The sequence below is a fragment of the Manis pentadactyla genome, chromosome 2, assembly GCF_030020395.1.
Source record: "Manis pentadactyla isolate mManPen7 chromosome 2, mManPen7.hap1, whole genome shotgun sequence".
Taxonomy (NCBI): domain Eukaryota; kingdom Metazoa; phylum Chordata; class Mammalia; order Pholidota; family Manidae; genus Manis; species Manis pentadactyla.
This window is the reverse complement of record NC_080020.1, coordinates 182,515,919-182,535,857: the sequence shown is the minus strand read 5'-3', so window position 1 is coordinate 182,535,857 and position 19,939 is coordinate 182,515,919. Positions and strand designations below refer to the sequence as shown.

Below are 19,939 nucleotides of genomic sequence, written 5' to 3'. Positions count from 1 at the left end.
AAATATTAGCAACAAGAATTTCAGCAATATATGAGAAAAATCATGCAACATGGCCAAGTGACGTTTATACCAGGGATTCAAGGCTTGTTTGATCAGTGTAATCTACCATGTTAATAGGCTAAAGAAGAAAAGTTACATGATCATATCAATCGATACAGAGAAAGCATTTAACAAAAATTCAACAACTATTTGTGATAAAAACCCTACAAAAAATAGGAAAAGAGTGGGACTTCTTCAACTTGATAAAGAATATCTGCATAAAATGTACAGCCTATATTGTTCTTAATGGTGAGACTGAATGTTCTCTCCTAACACTGAGAAAAAGGCAAAGATGTCAACTCTCACCACTCATTTTCAACATAGTGCTGGCAGTTCTTGCAAGTACAATAAGGGAAGGAAATGAAATAAAAGGTATATATGTGAAAAAAGGAAGAAAGAAAACTCCCTATTTGTAGATAACATGATAGTCTATGTAAAGAATTCCAAGAAATCTGCAAAACATCTCCTAAAATTAACTATTGAATTCAGCAAGCCGACAGATCAACAAATATAAATTGCATTTCTATATAACAATGAGTATGTGGACACAAATTAAAAACACCTCTTCCATTCAATCAAAAAAAGATGAAAGATATAGATATAAATCTAATGAAACCTTTTTTAGATTTGTATGCTGAAAACTACAAAATGCAGGTGAAAAAAACTCAAATAAGACCTAGATGAGTGGAGACACCTACCAGGTTCATGGATTGGAAATTCAACATAGTAAAGATGTCAGTTCTGCCCAAATAGAGATAAATAAGTTGAGCACAATTCCTATCAAAATAAAAGCAAGAAACAAGGATAAAGATGGCAGTGTGAGAGGTGAGACAGAGACCTCCTCCTAAAAACACATATATAATATGAAAATATAATTAGTACAACTAATCGTGAAAGAGCAGCAGGAAAGAAGGCTGTACCAGAATGCATACAGCTGGAGGAAAGAACAGACTGCACGGAACAGGGTAACGTACCAAAGACATGACCGGCAGGACCCAAGCCCTCCCCCCACCCCAGCTCACCAGCGGGAGGAAGAGAAATGGAGCGAGGAGGGAGTGGAAGCCTGGGACTGCTGAACACCCAGCTCTGGAGATCTGCTCTGGGAGCACAAATCTACACTGCAGGGTGCTCTGGTGATTAGGTGGGTTGGAAAGCTAAGACAGAGAGCATACCTGGAGAGACTGAAATTCCAGTGGTTTGCAGAAAACAGATCCATATCCAGCTGCTCTGGGAGAAAAGAAAGAAGGGCAGTCTAAGAGACTACCTAACACTAAGAGGGCTGCTAAAGGGGCAAGGATTGCACAGAGCTTATTGCTCAGGAGAAAGGACAGGTAGACAAAATTGTCTGGGTGCACTCTGCTCAGCAGGTTCGGAACTTTCACGATCTTCAGGCGATCCAGCCCTTTGGCTGGCTACACAGATCCAAGACCCAACCCCCGACCATGATAGTAGCCTGCTGTGTCTTCCTCCTGGCCAGCCCACACCTGATTTGCAAACCGGCAAACCGTGCCCTGGAGTCAAGCCAGCCAGAGGGAAACCCCACCTATAGCAGCTACAAATGCAAAGCAGAGAGACTTACACCTTTGTTCTTAGCCCACTGGTTCTGGCAGTGGAGACAGGCATAGCAGCTGTGAAGCAGGAAACAGCTCTTTCCTCCCCACAGGCATCAACACCACTCCCCTGTATCCCCCAACATTGCTCCAGGGGCTGAGCAGCTCCAGAGAGTAGAGCTTCTGGGCACCAGAGGGCACCACATACAAATATGAAGTGTCAAAGGAAACTGGTTCAAAGCAAAATCTTATATACACCAGAAAAAGACTCAAATGAAACTGATCTCATGAATCTTCCTGAAAGAGATTTCAAAATAAAAATCATAAACAAGTATAGAAAAATATTCAAGAACTCAGGAATGAATTCTGGTCAGAGATCCAATCATTACGGGACACAGTATCAGAAATGAAACATACAAAGGAATGTTTTAAAAGCAGATTAGATATGATGGAAGAGATGATAAATGAAACAGAAATTAGAGAAGAGGAATACAAAGAAGCTGAGGTACAGAGAGAAAAAAGGATCTCTAAGAATGAAAGAATATTGAGAAAACTGTGTGACCAATCCAAATGGAAAAATATTTGTATTATAGAGGAACCAGTAGAAGAAGAAGAGAGAAAAAGGGATAGAAAGTGTCTTTGAGGAGGTAATTTCTGAAAAATTCCCAAATCTGGGGAAGAAGATAGTCTCTCAGGCCATGGAGGTGTACAGATCTCCCAACACAAGGGACCCAAGGAAGACAACACCAAGACATAAAATGATTAAAATGGCAAAGATCAAGGATAAGGACAGACTATTAAAAGCAGCCAGAGAGAGAAATAAAATCACATACAAAGGAAAGTCCGTCAGGCTATCATCAGACTTCTCAGCAGAAACCTTACAGGCAGGAAGGGAGTGGCATAATACATTTAATGCAATGAAGCAGAAGGGTCTCAGACCAAGAATATATTATCCAGCAAGATTATCATTTACATTTGAAGGAGGGATTAAACAATTTCCAGATAAGCAAAAGCTAAGAGAATTTACCACCCACAAACCAACTATACAGTGTATTTTGGAGGGACTGCTATAGATGGATGTGTTCCTAAGGTTTAATAGCTGTCACCAGAGGTAATAAAACCACAGTAAAGAAAGCAGAACAGTTAATTACTAAGCAAATGCAGAATTAATCAACTGCCCCCAAAGTCAGTCAAGGGATAGACAGAGTACAGAATATGCTACCTAATATATACAGAATGGAGGAGAAGAAAAGGAGGAGAAAAAAAACCCTTTAGACTGTGTTTGTAATAGTATACTGAGTTAAATTAGACTGTTTGATAGTAAGGAAGTTAACCCTGAACTTTTGGTAACCATGAATCTAAAGCCTGCAATGGCAATAAGTACATACCTATTGATAATTACCCTAAATGAAAATGGTCTGAATCCACTATTCAAAAGACACAGAGTCACTGAATGGATAAAAAAACAAGACCCATCTATATGCTGCCTACAAGAGACTCACTTTAAACCCAAAGACATACCCAGACTAAAAGTGAACAGATGGAAAAAGATATTTCATGCAACTAATAGGGAGAAAGAAAGCAAGAGTTGCAGTACTTACATCAGACAAAATAGACTTCAAAACAAAGAAAGTCACAAGAGACAAAGAAGGACATTACATAATGATAAAGAGGTCAGTCCAACAGGAGGATATAACTATTATAAATATCTATGCACCCAACACAGGAGCATGTACATATGTGAAACAAATACTAACAGAATTAAAAGGGGACATAGAATGCAATGCATTCATTCTAGGAGACTTCAACACTCTACTCACTCCAAGGGAAGCATCAAACAGGCAGAAAATAAGTAAGGAGACAGAGGCACTGAACAACACATTAGAACAGATGGACCTTACCAATCTGGGTACAGAATACACATTCTTCTCAAGTGCACATGGAACATTTTCAAGAATAAATCATATACTAGGCCACAAAAAGAGCACCAGTAAATTCAAAAATACTGAAATTGTAACAACCAGCTTCTCAGACCACAAAGGTATGAAACTAGAAATTAATTATACAAAAAAAAAGAAAAATCCCCAAAACACATGGAGGCTTCACAACATGCTCCTAAATAATCAATGGATCAATGACCAAATAAAAACAGAGATCAAGCAGTATATGGAGAGAAATGAAAACAATAATTCAACACTGCAAAATCTGTGGGACGCAGTGAAGGCCATGCTGAGAGGAAAGTATATTGCAATACATGCCTACCTCAGGAAAGAAGTACAATCCCATATGAACACTCTAAACTCACAATTAACAAACTATAAAAAGAAGAACAAATGAGGTACAAAGTCAGTAGAAGGAGGGACATAATAAAGATTAGAGCATAAATAAACAAAATTGAGAAGAATAAAACAATAGAAAGAATCAATGAAAGCAAGAGCTTGTTCTTCCAAGAAAATAAACAAAATAGATAAACCCCTTGCCAGACTTATCAAGAAAATAGAGAGTGTACACACATAAACAGAATCAGAAATGAGAAAGGAAAAATCACTAAGAACATGACAGAAATACAAAGAATTATTAGAGAGTACTATGAAAAATTATATGCTAATGAACTGGACAACCTCGAAGAAATGGACAACTTTCTAGGAAAATACAACCTTCCAAGGCTGACCAAGGAAGAAACAGAAAATCTGAACAAACCAATTAGTAGCAACAAAATTGAAATGGTAATCAAAAACCTACCTAAGAACAAAATCCCTGGACCAGGTGGCTTCATCACTGTATTTTATCAAACATTTAGTGAAGACCTAATCCCCATCCTCCTTAAAGTTTTCTAAAAAATAGAAGAAGAGGGAATACTCCCAAACTCATTCTATGAGGCCAGTATCACTCTAATACCAAAACCAGGTAAAGACACCACAAAAAAATAAAAGAACAGACCAACATCCCTGATGAACATAGATGCAAAAGTACTCAACAAAATATTAGCAAACTAAATTCAAAAGATCATCCACCATGATCAAATAGGATTTTTTTCAAGGATGCAAGCATGGTACAATATAAGAAAATGAATCAACATCATCCACATCAACAAAAAGAAGGACAAAAACCACATGATCATCTCCATAGATGCTGAAAACACATTTGACAAAGTTCAACATCCACTCATGATCAAAACTCTCAACAAAATGGGTACAGAGGGCAAGTACCTCAACATAATAAAGGCTATATATGACAAACCCAGAGCCAAAATCATACTTAACAGCAAGAAGTGAAAGCCTTTCCTTTCAGATTAAGAACAAGACAAGGATGCCCACTCTCTCCACTTTTATTCAAATAGTCCTCACCACAGCAATTAGACAACACAAAAAAATAAAGTGCATCCAGATTGGTAAGGAAGAAGTCAAACTGTCACTGTTTGTAGATGCCATCACACTGTACATAAAAAACCCTAAAGAATCCACTCCAAAACTACTAGATCTAATATCTGAATTCAGCAAAGTTGCAGGATACAAAATTAATACACAGGAATGTGTTGTAAACCTATACACTAATGATGAACTAGCAGAAAGAGAAATCAGGAAAACAATTCCATTCACAATTGCATCAAAAAGAATAAAATACCTAGGAGTAAACCGAACCAAGGAAGTGAAAGACCTATACTCTGAAAACTATAAGACACTCATGAGAGAAATTAAAGAAGATACCAATAAATGGAAATGCAACTGGTGCTCATGGAGAGAAAGAATTAATATTGTTAAAATGGCCATCCTGCCTAAAGCAATCTACAGATTCAATGCAATTCCTATCAAAATACCAATAACATTCTTCAATGAACTACAGCAAACCATTCTAAAATTCATAGGGAAACACAAAAGATCCCAAAGAGCCATAGCAATCCTGAGATTAAAGCTGGGCGGTTTACACTCCCCAACTTCAAACTCTACTACGAGCCACAGTAATCAAGACAATTTGGTACTGGCACGAGAACAGAACAATAGACCAAGGGAGCAGAATAGAAAGCCCAGATATAAACCCAACCATATATGGTCAATTAATATAAGATAGAGGAGCTATGGTCATACAATGGGGAAATGAAAGCCTCTTCAACAGGTGTTGGCAAAACTGGACAGCTACATGCAAGAGAATGAAAATGGATTATTGTTTAACCACATACACAAAAGTAAACTCGAAATGGATCAAAGACCTGAATGTAAGTCATGAAACCATAAAACTCTTAGAAAACAACATAGGCAAAAATCTCTTGAATATAAGTATGAGCAACTTCTTCCTGAATGCATCTCCTTGAGCAAGGGAACAAAAGCGAAAATGAACACATGGGACTACATCAAACTAAAAAGCTTCTGTACAGCAAATGACACCATCTACAGAACAAAAGGGCATCCTACAGTGTGGGAGAAATATTTGTAAATGACATATCCAACAAGGGGTTAACATCCAAAATATAAAAAGAACTCACATGCCTCAATGCCCAAAATGCAAATAAACTGATTAGAAAATGGGTGGAGGATATGAACAGACAATTGTCCAAAGAAGAAATTCGGATGGCCAACAGACACATGAAAAGATGCTCCACATCACTAATAATAAGGGAAATGCAAATTAAAACCACAATGAGTTATCACCTCACACCAGTTAGGATGGCCAGCATAGAAAAGACTAGAAACAACAAATGCTGGTGAGGATGCAGAGAAAGGGGAACCCTCCTACACTGCTGGTGGGAATGTAAGCTAATTCAACCATTGTGGAAAGCAGCATGGAGGTTCCTCAAAAAAACTAAAAATAGAAATACCATTTGACCAGGGAATTCCACTCATTGGAATTTACCGAAAGAACACAAGTTCTCAGATTCAAAAAGACATATGCATCCCTATGTTTATCACAGCACTATTTACAATAGCCAAGATATGGAAACAACCTAAGGGTCCATCAGTAGATGAATGGATAAAGAAGAGGTGGCACATATATACAATGGAATACTATTCAGTCATAAGAAAGAAACAAATCTTACCATTTGGAACAACGTGGATGGAGCTGAAGGATATTACGCTCAGTGAAATAAGCCAGGCAGAGAAAGACAAGTGCAAAAATGATTTCCCTCATTTGTGGAGTATAACAACGAAGCAAATCTGAAGGAACAAAACAGTGGCAGACTCACAGACTCCAAGAAGGGACTAGCAGTTACCAAAGGGGAGGGGTGTGGGAGGGAGGGTGGGGAAGGAGGGAGAATTGAGGGGTATTATGTTTAGTACACATGGTATGGGGGGTCATGGGGAAGACAGTGTAGCACAGAGAAGGCAAACAGTGAATTTGTGGCATCTTACTACACTGATGGACAGTGACTGCAATGGGGTTTTGGTGGGGACTTGATAATATGCATGAATGTAGTAACCACATTGTTTTTCATGTGAAACATTCATAAGAGTGTTTATCAATAATACCTTAATAAAAAATATCAAAGCAAGATATTTTGAAGATATAGACAATTCTAACATTTATATGGAAAGACAAAATAATTAGAACAAACCATCTTGAAGAGGAGGAGTCAGTCTACCTGATTTCAAGACTTACATAGCTACAGCAATGAAGACTGTATGGTATTGATAGAAGGACAGATACTTAGATCAATGGAACAAAATTGAGAAACTAGAAAGAGACCCACAGAAATATGCCCAACTGATTTTTGACATAGGTGCAAAAGCAATTTGATGGAGGAAGGACAACCTTCTTAACAAATGGTGCTAGAACAACTGGATATCTCAAAGAACAAATCAAAACAAACAAAAACCTCAACCAAAATCTTACACTTACACAAAAATTGACTCACGATGGGCCATGGTGTTACATGTAAAATACAAAATTATAATTTTTAGAAGAAAGCTTAAGAGAAAGTCTATGATATACAGGGCTAGGCAGAGACTTGGACTTGACATCAAAAGCACTATTCATAAAAGGAAAAACTGATGCACTGGACTCATCACAATTAAAAAATTTTATTCTTCCAAACACCTGTTATGAGGATAGTAAGACAAGGTACAGACTGGGAGCAAATTTTTGCCACAGCCCTTATCTGACAAAGGGCAAGTACCAAAATATATAAAGAACTCTTTAAACTTGGTTTTAAAAGAGTGGAAAATGGCCAAAAGATATTAACAGACATTTCATCAAAGAGGACCTAATAATGGCAAATAATTCTTTGAAAGATATTCAATATCATTATCCATTAGGGCAATGGGAATTAAAATCACCATGAGAAATCACTACACACCTCTCCAAATGGTTAAAATACAAAATAGTGGCAACACCAAAAGCTGGCAAGAATGAGGAGAAACTGGATCATTCATATACTGCTGAAATATAAAATAAAGTAACTCTGGAAAACAGTTTGGCATTTTCTAAAAAAGCTAAATCTGTAACTATGATACAACTCAGCAACTGCACTCCAGGGCATTTAGCCAAGACGAATGAAAAGTTTTGTTTACATAAAACCTTGGACATGAATGTTCACATCAGCATTATTCATAATAGCCAAAAACTATAAACAATCCAGATGTCCTTCAATATATAAGTGGTAAAACAAACCTACCCCACACCATGGAATATTACTCAGTAATAAAAAGAAATGGATACACGAAATACTCTGGCTACTATCTATGTAGCCAGATCATGATTATGAATATTATTAAATGTCAGATAAACATTGCTATATTTGAATCTACACTAAACTATTTATGTGTGCCATTCTTCACTTATACTGATATAGAGTAATTGTTCACTTAGAACTTGGAAAACTTAGAACTCATTAAGTAGGAAAAAGTTACCTTTGAGAATAGAGATTTTATTTTTCTATTCAAAGGAGACTGAGAAACATAGGATCATAAACTCACAGGGTTGAAAAGAACCTTAAAAAGTATGAGGAATCTCATCTAATCACATTTTCTCCTTCTAACCTAGGATGATTCTTCTACAGATTGATGGTTTTGAGTTATGTCTAATTTTAGGAGGCATTTCCTTCTGAAACATGCATTCTCAATGGCGTAATATCACCTTCAAAAATTTGGTTCTTAGGGTTTGAAAACAATCTTAACTATTATAGTAGTTTGGGGGCCTCCAAATCTCAACCATACCTGACAGATCTTATTCCTTAGTATTTATCTTGTTAGGAAGGAATCAAATTCATTTAATTTGAATTTTTTTCTCCTTCAGGAGATAATAATGTTAAAAAAGTTGAGAAATACTGCTCTAAAAGATCGTTTAGTCCACTTTCATCTAATTATTAAATCTCCACAACACTATAATCAATAATAGCATTAATTGCATCTGATTATGTGGCAATCAAGAAACTGAAGCTAAAGAATATGAAGAATTTCTCCATATTTAAAATTCCCAGGTGTTACCCTCTATGCTACAATGCCCCTCCACACCAGTATATGTCAGCAAGTTCTGTCACCAGAACCTTTGATGTGTCCCACATCCAACCACCAGTCTGCTCTATATGGCCATCATTTCTCACTCAGTTATTATAATAGGCCCCTGAATGGTCTCCTTGCCCTTGCCCCTTAAGTCTATTCTCAACATAGTATCCAAGTGTTCCATTCACTAGCTGGTTCAAAATCATCTAATGACTTCCCCTATTATTCTAGAGAAAATCTCAATTCCTTACAATAGCCAACAAAGTCCTATATTACTGAGCCACTTGCTACCTCTCTGAATCATTCTCTGATTCTTCTTCCTCTCATTCACTGCTCTTCTAAACTGCTGGGATTTAACTCATATTTCATTTTAGCGAGGTATCCTGACAACCTTATTTAAAACTGCAGTCCACTTATTCTACCACTCAGCACTTTCTAGCCCTGGTCCTGTTTTGTTCTCTTTGTGGTATATATCATTACCTAACATACTATGTATTTTACCTACTTACTTATACATTTTTTCCCTATCATGTAAACTTTATGCCATAGATGTGTGCATGTGTTTTGTTCAATGCTATACTCCTAGTTCTAAAAATAGTGCCTGGCATGTGGCCCTTAGTAATTAATTGCTGAGTAAATACAGCTGATTCTTTTAAATTTTCATGGACTTTATGCCTTAGAATATGGTCAATTTTTAAACTGTTTTTGTTTGTTCATGAAAAAAATTAGTCTCCAGTGTTGTATGTAGTATAGTATACATGCTCATTAAATCAAGCCTTTAATTATATTGTTCAAATATTTTATTTCCTTATTGATATTTGGTTTGCTTAATCTATCAATTACCACAGAAAGGTAATTAAAATCTCTAATTCTGGCAGCGGATTTGTTGATTTTTATTTTATGTGTACTTAAGCTATGTTATACATATTTTAAATTGTTATATCTTCCTGGTGAATTGATTTTTCTGTCAATATTGATCTCTAGTAATCTCTACTAATGATTTTGCTTTAAAGACTATTTCTATAACATTACTAGCTCTTTTTTGGGTATTCACCTAGTACAGTTTTCTTCCAAACTCTAACTCTTAAATATTCTATGTTTTAGGTGTCTCTTGTAAAAACTTAGAAAAAAATCTATTCCAACAATCTTTGCAAATGAAAAATTTAGCTCACAATGACAATGATTACTGATTTTTTAAAAATTCATTTCTAGTACTTTATGGTGTGCTTTCTGCTTTTTATCTTTTTTTCTGTATTATTCCCCTGCATTATGCACACTCCCCCAGTTCTTGCCTACTTTGGAGCTGAATTTTTTTCCCCCTCTGACATTTTCACTCTATTTGTTTGAAAGTTATATACTCTATTTCTATTCTTTTAGTGATTACCCTAGAAATTCTACCATGTACATTTAATTTAATAAAATCTAGTGTTAATAAGTATCTCTATATTCCTTTTGAAAAGTACAAAGACCTTAAAATACAAAACACTTTAACTTCACTCTTCTGATTTATATATTGTTATTGTCTAGAATTTTATCTTAATTTTTAATCCTTTTAATTAGGCATTGATATTTTACACAATTTTTGTTTAGGTTCCCACAAGTTTAATGATATGTTTTGCCCACCATTCCTTCTTGCACCTCATACCTTCCCCTCCTTAGTAGTTCTCACAGGAAGACAGTGCCCTGCAAGGGTCCTAGATTGCTGTGGGAATCTTTGATCTAACCTCCCATCATGCTTGAGCCCAAGGCTTTGTCTCCTATACTCAGAGTCCACAGCCTTTGTAAACCAAGCACCTCACTACCAGGTGCCAGAGATGCCCTCAAGGCAAACTTTGAGTTTGCTCACTCTTGTGCAATCAAGCCTCCTTGTCATTTTAGCCTCTGAGTGTTTCCCTTAGTTTTCTGCCAGCTCAAATGTGCTTTACACAGATATTTTAAGAATATTATTCAGCATTTTTAGATGATCTTACTGGGAAGTTTTTCTCTGCAGGTCATTTTTTGATCCCTGAATATTTTTAGGTAACTGTTTAGTATTCACAATCTTTGAATCGATTTCATATAATTGTTTTATTTACCATGTATGCTCCATTAGTGAAAAATGTAACTGAAAAAGCCAGTTAGAAAGTAAATTAACAACTTCTTCATCATAAAAACAATTTCTTTTTGCCTATCATATATATTTTGCATAAGCTAAGAGCTATTTCCAAAAGACTACCCATTTTCTTCTGATATCTAAGTATAAAATATTGATTCAAATAAGTTATATACCTTCCAACATTTTATAATAAAAAATTTCAAACATTCAGGAAAGTTGAAAGATACATTTACCGTCTACCATCATTTTACAATATTGTTTTATAACACAGCTACCAACTCCCTTTCTACCCATCAATTCATCTTAACTTTTTTGTTCCACTGCAAAGCAAAATGCTGACATTAATACATTTTCTACAAATATTTTATAAACATAATATTTTTATTTCTGGGCAATAAAACTTGCTTTCTCAACATTTTGTTTCTATTTTTTAAGTATTTAAAAAGCATGATCAAATAATACCATTTGAGTAAAAAAACAAGCCTTACAGTTAAGAGGTGAAATAAGTGAAAATAACTAATTATTAAGCCTTTAAAACATATTTCCATATTAGTAAACTAAGACTCATAAGTGGCACATTCATTTGAAATGTTTGCCTTTTTATTTCATCAGTATCTAGGAGTTCTATTGTAGTTTCTATTTGTTTATAACAAAAAGCTCTTACTTGTCAATACATCCCTATTCAGCAGTTCTGGGGGACTATCCAATTTCATGAAGGCAGAGGTGAACAATCACCTTCTGAACTTAGTTTAGGCAAAGTTTCATTTGCTTTTTGTGATTGTGATTTACAGTAAGAAATATATATTTGGTCTTTGTCCTATTCCTGGCACAGAGCTCCTAAAACCCTTGGGATTTCCTAAGTGATAAGAGCCAAAACAGTGAAAAGAAAGCCTTCTGTTATTCATAACAAGTCCCTTTCAACCACACCTGAGTTTATATTCGAGAGGTGACATTCCGAAAGCCCCTGGTTGTCAGGGGAACCAGCCTCGTGATTAAAAGACTGGAACTTTTAGCTCAATTTCCAGACCTCCAGGGAGAGGAGAGAGGTTAGAGGTTGAATTAATCACCAATGGCCAATTATTTAATCTATCATGCTTATGTAAATACCCTTCATAAATACTCAAAAAGAGGGGTTTCAGAGAGCTTCTGGACTGGAGAACACATGGAGGACCTGGGAGGGTGGCGCATACAGCAAGGGTACAGAGGCTTTGCATCCTTTCCCACACAATGTGCCCTGTACATCTCTTCATCTGGCTGGTCATTTGAATCCTTTAAAATACTAGCAATACTAAACTGCTTTCCTGGGATCTACAAGCAGCTCTAGCAAAGTATAGAATTTGAAGGGGCTGGGGGCTGGTAGCAATAACCTCCAATTTGTAGCCAAGTCAGGCAGAAGTTGTGGGTAATTTGGGGACCTAGTACTAGTGAATGGCATCTGAAGTAGGGTCAGTCTTGTGGGACTGAGCCCTTAACATGCAGGGTCTGTGCTAACACTGGTGAGTGTCAGAACTGAATTGAATTGTAGCACACTCAGCTAGTGTCAGAGATTTTGTCAGTGTGGGTAAAAAAACCCATATCTGGTGTCAGAAATATGAGTGCGAGAATAAAGGAAAAATTGTTTTTCTAGACAGCCTCTACAGGTGTCTTCCTGCTTAATTATTTTATGAATTAGACTGTATCATCTCTTTAAAATTGTATTAAAATAAGCACTTTATTTAGCTACTCTATCAAGATTATACTTTTGCTTTCTATCTTTAATGTTAGGAACAATGATTTATATTTACAGAGAGCATTTCTTTATGAAAATTGATCACTTTAAACAACACAAAAAGGTGTCAGGAAAGGACATGAGAAGTAAAAGGTTAGATTTAACTGGATTTACAGCAAGGCCATCCGGACAATTTTTTATACTTCCTAAAGATAAAATAGGCCAAAAACCAAAAGATGTCTGTGGACTTCCTCTACTGCCAAGATAAAAACAAAATTGCATACAAAAATATTTATTTTAATGACCCTCAAAATATACTTGTCTATTATCACAAATTCATACTGCAACTTCATTCTTCATATTCTGCATGAAACTAAAATCAATGTAACACTGTATTATTTATTAAGAGAGCCCAGTCTGGATTCAGGCAATCCAAGTCCTTAGCTTTACCAGTGAGCAACCTTAGGCACATCCCTACTCTGCATGGTGCTCCTTTTCTTCATTTTAAATTTAAAATTGTGTGTGATGGTCTTCACTGTTTACTTACCCCATTATCTAAAAACCTTTTAGATATAAAAAAAACTGGCAAGCCAAAGTACAGGGAATAATGAAATTGCAGCACTTCACAAATACAAAAAGTATCTGGCCTGTTTCTCTTCCCCTAAGTAGAAGAACTTCGGCAGCAGATTACGCAAAAGAATTGTTGCAACTTAAGCTATCTCATTTAATTTATTCTAAACTTACATTTTTTTCATAATGCCATGTATAGCCTACTGTCAAAAGAGCTAAGAGTAGCAAAGCATGCAAAAAAGAAACATGAAAAACCTAGTACATCCCAAGATAAAATGTTCAATTCTGGATGTAATCACACAGAGAAGCTAGAGTGCATCATAGGGCCAGTAACATTGTGAAAAGTGATGCTCATGTACCACACAAATCACTGCATCACGTCAGAGAGGCAGACACAGTGAGGCCACCAAGAGGATGCCTTCAAAACATATTTCATTCATGTTAATCTTTTTTTGGCTCTTCAGGGAGATGAATTCATTAATTTTCCCTAGAAACTGGGAAAACAAAATAATAGAGCAAAGAACAGAGCCTTAAGTCCAAATCAATGTGACATCAGCCCCAGCATTTTTGGCGTATGTTCACATGTAGAAGACGGCCTCACTCAGGATGAAGAGTCTCTTGGGGTATGCTAAAGTCATTCAGATAAAAGGCAAGATTCAATTACAGATCATAACTCATGAAATACATTAACATTTCTCAGCTTCTAGAAAGATTGTTTTCCAAGGCTTCACTGTTGGGTAGAGATCAAAGTGCCACTTTATAAATAGTTTCTCCATTTGTCAAATGATAATACTCCCTTAACAGGGTTGTTCTGAGAAGAAAAGGAGAGACTACATGAAATTGCTTGAATGAGTTAGAAAGAGTTATAACAGTTACATTATAAATAAGATTAAAACTCAACTCAGTGTAATACTTCCTTTTGGTACATGAAGTTGAAAATTATATTACTCTCTATTGTAAAGTACATCATTTGTAAAAATATATAATATATATATATTCAGCTAAAAAGAATAATAACTTTTAATGATCCCTGATATATACCCTGCTTATCTTAAGAAATGGAGCATTACTAATATTTTGGAGGCTCTTCCTACTATATTTCGCTTATTCCACTCCACACTATCTGAAATTTTGTGCTAATCACTTCCTTGCTTTTATTTATAGCATTGACACATTCATATGTGTCCCTAAACTAACTTATCTGTCAATCACCTACAGATTTCTACCCATCCATTCATTTTCCATCTATCCATCCATTCATTTTTTAACTTTATACATATTCCATATATATGCATATATATGGACTTGTCGTTCAACTTCTAAAGTGTTTTTCTCAGACTACTTTCTTGACGTTTTATCTAATTGTTCATATAATCCAAAAGGTTAAAGTAATGTATTATATTCATTTAAAGCAAAGAAAATGAGCCACAGTGAAACTAGCAGCTTGCCACATTATAAGCAAGGACAATGGGCAAATCTTTCTATAGTAATTCTGTAAGTAAGCAAACCACTGGCTGCCCCTAGCTTTATAGCACATTCCTATTTCTAGCTTCACTTAAAACTAAAACATTTCTTGAGTGCTAGGAGCACAATTAAGTTAATATTTTTCAACTGACTTTACATAGCTGGTATTTTTAGCTGCAAATTAAAAGGGAAGTTATATTAAAGTGCACTGATGATGTAAAAGCCCTAACAATAGTCAAATATACTCCTTAAAAGGAAAGCCAGAGGAATTAAATAAAGAATATCAAGAGATTTATTTTTATCTGAGGGGATGAACTATTAGAAAACAGTCATATTATAGAATATTCTAATTAAAAAAGATGGCTCATTAGATATGTAATTAGTCTGACACTAATCAATCCAAAGACATCAGTCACCTGAGCAAGTGGTGGAAGAATCTTCTTGCGTATTTGCTGATTGGGTCTCTATATTCCAAAACAGTCGTATCCAGGAGTGGTCTTGTTGGAGCATAGAAGGTTCCAAGGCTTGCCTCAAGCTGTGCTGTGGAATTCAAACATAGCAGCACTGAAACAAGTGAAACTCCTTCAATTACAAAAGAATACTCATGTTTGTAGACAGTCAGGTTTTGCAAACTTGGATGAAATGTGAGCTTGGTGCAGGAAAGATGAAATTAAAATATGACAGCTGGTACAAAAACAAACCTATGTATAAACTTTCACTTGAGGCAAAGCTGACAATGACTGAGCAACAAAAAGCTGTCAAAACTTAAGAAATCCATAATGAACCAACCTCTCACCACAAACGGGTAATTAAAACAGTGACTCATCAAAGTAACACAGTTTGAACTAGTATTTCCAGTAAAATCAACTCACAGTATGCTCAACATTTATTCTCTTTAGTTGAAAGAGAAAACTAACCTTTCTGCATTGGGAATTGAAATCAGTATTAGAAATGTTTACAAAATAATACAAATAAAAATAGCCCTGTTGGAGTAATAAGCTATATTACAATTTTTAAGAAACAGTGTAAGTCTCTATATCTTTCCTAAATCCTGTCCTAAATAACAACACTGTTGATTTTATCCAAGTGTGAAAGCTAACACCCCTGGGAGGCATGACCTGCTTCTCTGCTCTGGTTAACGGACACCTTCCTAAGGAAAACAGGATTGGAGGGCAGGTTTTCATAAACCAGAGGCGTAGATTGGGAGAAAATTTTAGGCACATTTTGCCTACTTCATAATTTTACCAAGACATTACTCCTCTGGGGGGAGTGTTTCCTCCTGAAATACCTGAAAGTTATATAATTACCATAATGGTGAGAGTTGTACAAAAACACTACACTTCACAGTAGGACTCCAATGATTTTTATACTACTAGCACTGGGTTGAATAAACAATTCCTTATTTAGCAAAATTCTCTAGTTTTAGGCATATTTGGGTTTGAAAGTATTAAATACCTCATCAGAGTAATTGCTATGGACTTGGCTAAGCTGTTAGTAATTTCTTTTTTAATCTCAAATCAAGTCCGTACAGTAAAATGAACTTTAGGGATATTTTCTTTCAAAGCAGCAGTCAATTTAGATTAAAATTGAATACAGCAACGCTATTGTGAAAACAAGCCAGATTCTCTTGCCATTGCTTGTTTTCTTGACAGCATGTTTCATACATCTGAAATGTTTGAGCCTATACGGAGTATGTGTAACTCCCAGCACAGTTACAGATTCATTAGATAGCCCAGCTTGATGTTTAAGGCAGAAATGAAGATCTCAGAGATAACCACAACATGGCTACAAATAAAAGAGCTCACTGGGTTCTATTAATAAAAGGAAAACAAATTACCATGTCAAATTTGTTAGATTCAGATGGAATAAATCTCAATTGAGAAGAATTCTGAATGTTTTAGAAATGTGTTTTGCAGTTACTTGGGAGGAAATGCATATACCTACTTAAAATGTACATATTCTGATAACCCAGAATCATACAGGCATTTTATTTAATGGGCTAGTATCATACAAGCTTTTCATTTCCCTATCTCCCCAATATGGTTCCTTGAAAATGTCCTTTATTATGGCAAGAACCTGATAATCTCCATTTGTGAATCCCTAATAATCTTTCTTGCAACACAGGAATCTTACCACATAAATTCACTAAGGTGCTAGCAATTTCTCAGTGTCCTGAGTGACCATCAGTGTCTTATCCTCTCCATATTTCTTCAACAATAAATTTTAGAATTTCTTGTATAGATTGTGTGTGTCACAATGGGCTTTCTTTAGGTACTCTGCCTATTTTTTTTTCCTCCTATATTTCCAATATTCCCAAACTCCTGAGAGTTTACCAATACTAAGAAATAATTAGTTGATATAACTCTGCAGGCAGAAATATTACAGTAATACTTAGTACCCTAAAAAATTTTTTTTAATTATACTCTTTATTTTTAACTAATATTCATCAAGTACCTACAATGGGCCAAGCACTGTGCTAGGCATTTTCTCATTGTAGAAATACTGGACTATCCATAGATGGGTTGGACTATCTCCAAAAAGCACATACAATTTACATCAAATAAATATTTATTGTGGGCCTCCTGTGAGTTGGGCCAAGTCCCATGATGCAGACATCCTGAAGGAACACGTTCTTAGTATTCTCTAAAATTGCTAAAATGAAGATTATTATAGAATTCTATCTAAACTATTTGTTTGCTTTGGAAATGTGGTAAAATGGAATTAGAAAAACTATAAATATGCAAATAAAATAGTAGAGGGAAGGAAGACCTTTTGACATATTTCCTGTTTTCCTTACCTTGTAAATTACCTAGGGACAGTTTCTTATTGGCCAGAAATTTCCACCATTAATGTCAATGCTTATTGTGAAAATTTGAAATAAAGATGCAAATCAAGGATGCTTAGGTTCACTTAACATTAAGTAAATAAATAACACAATAAAAATAACATATATTGGATAATGGTAAATAAAAAATTTCATTATTGTATGTGGCATTTTCCTCCCCCTCTTTATTTCTTTTTTTCTTAAGTAGTATCTTATCTCATTGACAATAAACATCTGAGATCCATTGGGCAAAATTACTTACTGAGGGAATGTAGGGAAATCCAAGCAGGCAGAAGGAAAATGGGTATGAGAACTACAAGTCAGAACGAAAACAAGAAGAGCAGCCTGGATTGCAGTTCTGACATACAAACACACACATAAAATCAGTGGTAAAGACTATCATCTGGACAAAGAACTTGCAGTATGAAAGATATTGATGTCTAAAGTGAAGGAGGAATAAAGACATTTGTTTGGGCTTTTTGTCAATTCTTGATCAAAGTTTGAAATCTGAGCATATTCAACATATGAACTTGTACTGAAATATACAATGACAGTATTGTGAGTTCTGACATAGATATATACAGAAAAGTTGTTCATATTGATAAATACTATAAAGTAAGTACCACATGGAAGTAATGATTTGATATTTGATCTTGTCAGTTTTAACAGGGCATTAACATTTTTGTCTTTTAATTGCTAATAGCATAATTCAAAAATATCCTCAAAAAGTCACTGACTCACTAAAATGTACTTCATATATATATAAAAACACATTTATGAAATGTATTTTAAGTCTGACCTTCTCTCTCTGGAGTGAGTTTTTGTCTAAGAAGATGGTTTACAATGGCACTCATGCTGATAAAGCACTGGCGGCCCAGAGTGTCCCAGTTCATACTGCTCAGGATGCTTATTGCCTCAGAGATCTCATTGCAGTGAATGTACTGGAAGAGAAGGTCTACCAGGCCCAGCTGGCCTCGTGTGAAGATACCTGTTACAGAAAATGTAAAACCAAGTGAATCTCTTAAAGGTAAAAAAAGTAGAACAACAAAAGCAGAGTTAACACTTCCATAAGGAAAAAATAGCAATCATTTGTTGCATAAGTGCTAGAAATGTAGGATTTTGAAAGCCAAGAGTAACATGGCTTTATGGTTAAATCTTCATTTTAAATGCCATGCACCAACTCTATGTAGCTTATGCTTATCATTCAACATATATTAACCAAATTACACTCCATATAATCAAACTGCTTAAACTAAAAGTGGATAAATAGGAGAAGAATTTTTGGGTAGACCATCATAGTTAACACTGCTTTTCCCATTATTCTTTTAGGCCTCTCTTTTAGACATTTAAAGATAGGCTTTTGATGCAAACACAATCCTTACTGACCAGCTTCATTAGTTCTAAGCTGCATCTAGTCTTCAATCCTATGTATTTGTAGGGCTTGGGGGGAGTGCTAATATCCCTGAGAAATATAATGTGACTATATAAATGCCTTTAAGTCTGCTTTAATTAATGGTACTTTCAATTGATAGTTTCTTCATAGATAACACATACCAATTCATTTTAAATTGACATTTAGAAATTATTCTCTTTTGTTGAAGAAATAATCAGTATTAATCTTGCTATTGATCCCCTTCACAACTAATATTTGCTATAAAATATTTTCATACAATATAAATAAATTTATAATGACTGAAAATCTATTTCTAATCTTAGAGGAACAAGAATACAAAACAAAGGGGGACCATTCTAATTTTATTTTATAATTTATTAAATATGGATGATATTAGAAACAAATAATTTCTGTGTAATTAAATGACAATAAGCACTAGGACTTTTAAGTAACTTTTTTTTAAATTGTTTTTTAAATGGCAGAATGTAAAACTTTTTTCTTCAGCCAGTGTTTACTGATTTGAGTGCATCTACAAAAGCTTCTTAGTACAAATAATTACAAAGCTAACCGAGAAAATGCATGTGAAATTATCTGTAAGTTGCATATAAAGTATTTAAATGTTACTATGATTTTTTTTATTACTATCATCACATCATCAATTTAACTGGAATAGTTATAGGTTTCAGGGTTTTAAAAAATATATTACTTTATGAGAAAGATGCCAAAATTCTTTATAATAACTTCAAGTCACATCAAAATGAGAACTTGTGCTGTATCTAACAGGACTCAACTTGATAGGGAATCTAAGGAATTGCCCTGACTATTGTAAGCAATAAAACTTTACTATTCTTTTTGTGTTGGTA

General features: G+C 35.0%; 1 protein-coding gene across 5 annotated transcripts in view; it reads right to left on the bottom strand.

The window, feature by feature from the left end:
* WDPCP (WD repeat containing planar cell polarity effector) overlaps positions 1-19,939 on the bottom strand; it is a 429,599-nt gene that overhangs the window by 249,923 nt on the left and 159,737 nt on the right. For 4 of the 5 annotated variants that reach the window (XM_036890364.2, XM_036890366.2, XM_036890367.2 and 1 more), the window contains exons 11-12: positions 18,483-18,671; positions 15,276-15,399 (exon numbers count right to left, since the gene is read on the bottom strand). In XM_036890364.2, coding sequence (XP_036746259.2) covers positions 15,276-15,399; positions 18,483-18,671 — 313 coding nt within the window. Of the gene's footprint in view, positions 1-12,809; positions 14,207-15,275; positions 15,400-18,482; positions 18,672-19,939 lie in introns of those variants that run through there. The other variant, XM_036890369.2, reaches the window with a different exon arrangement.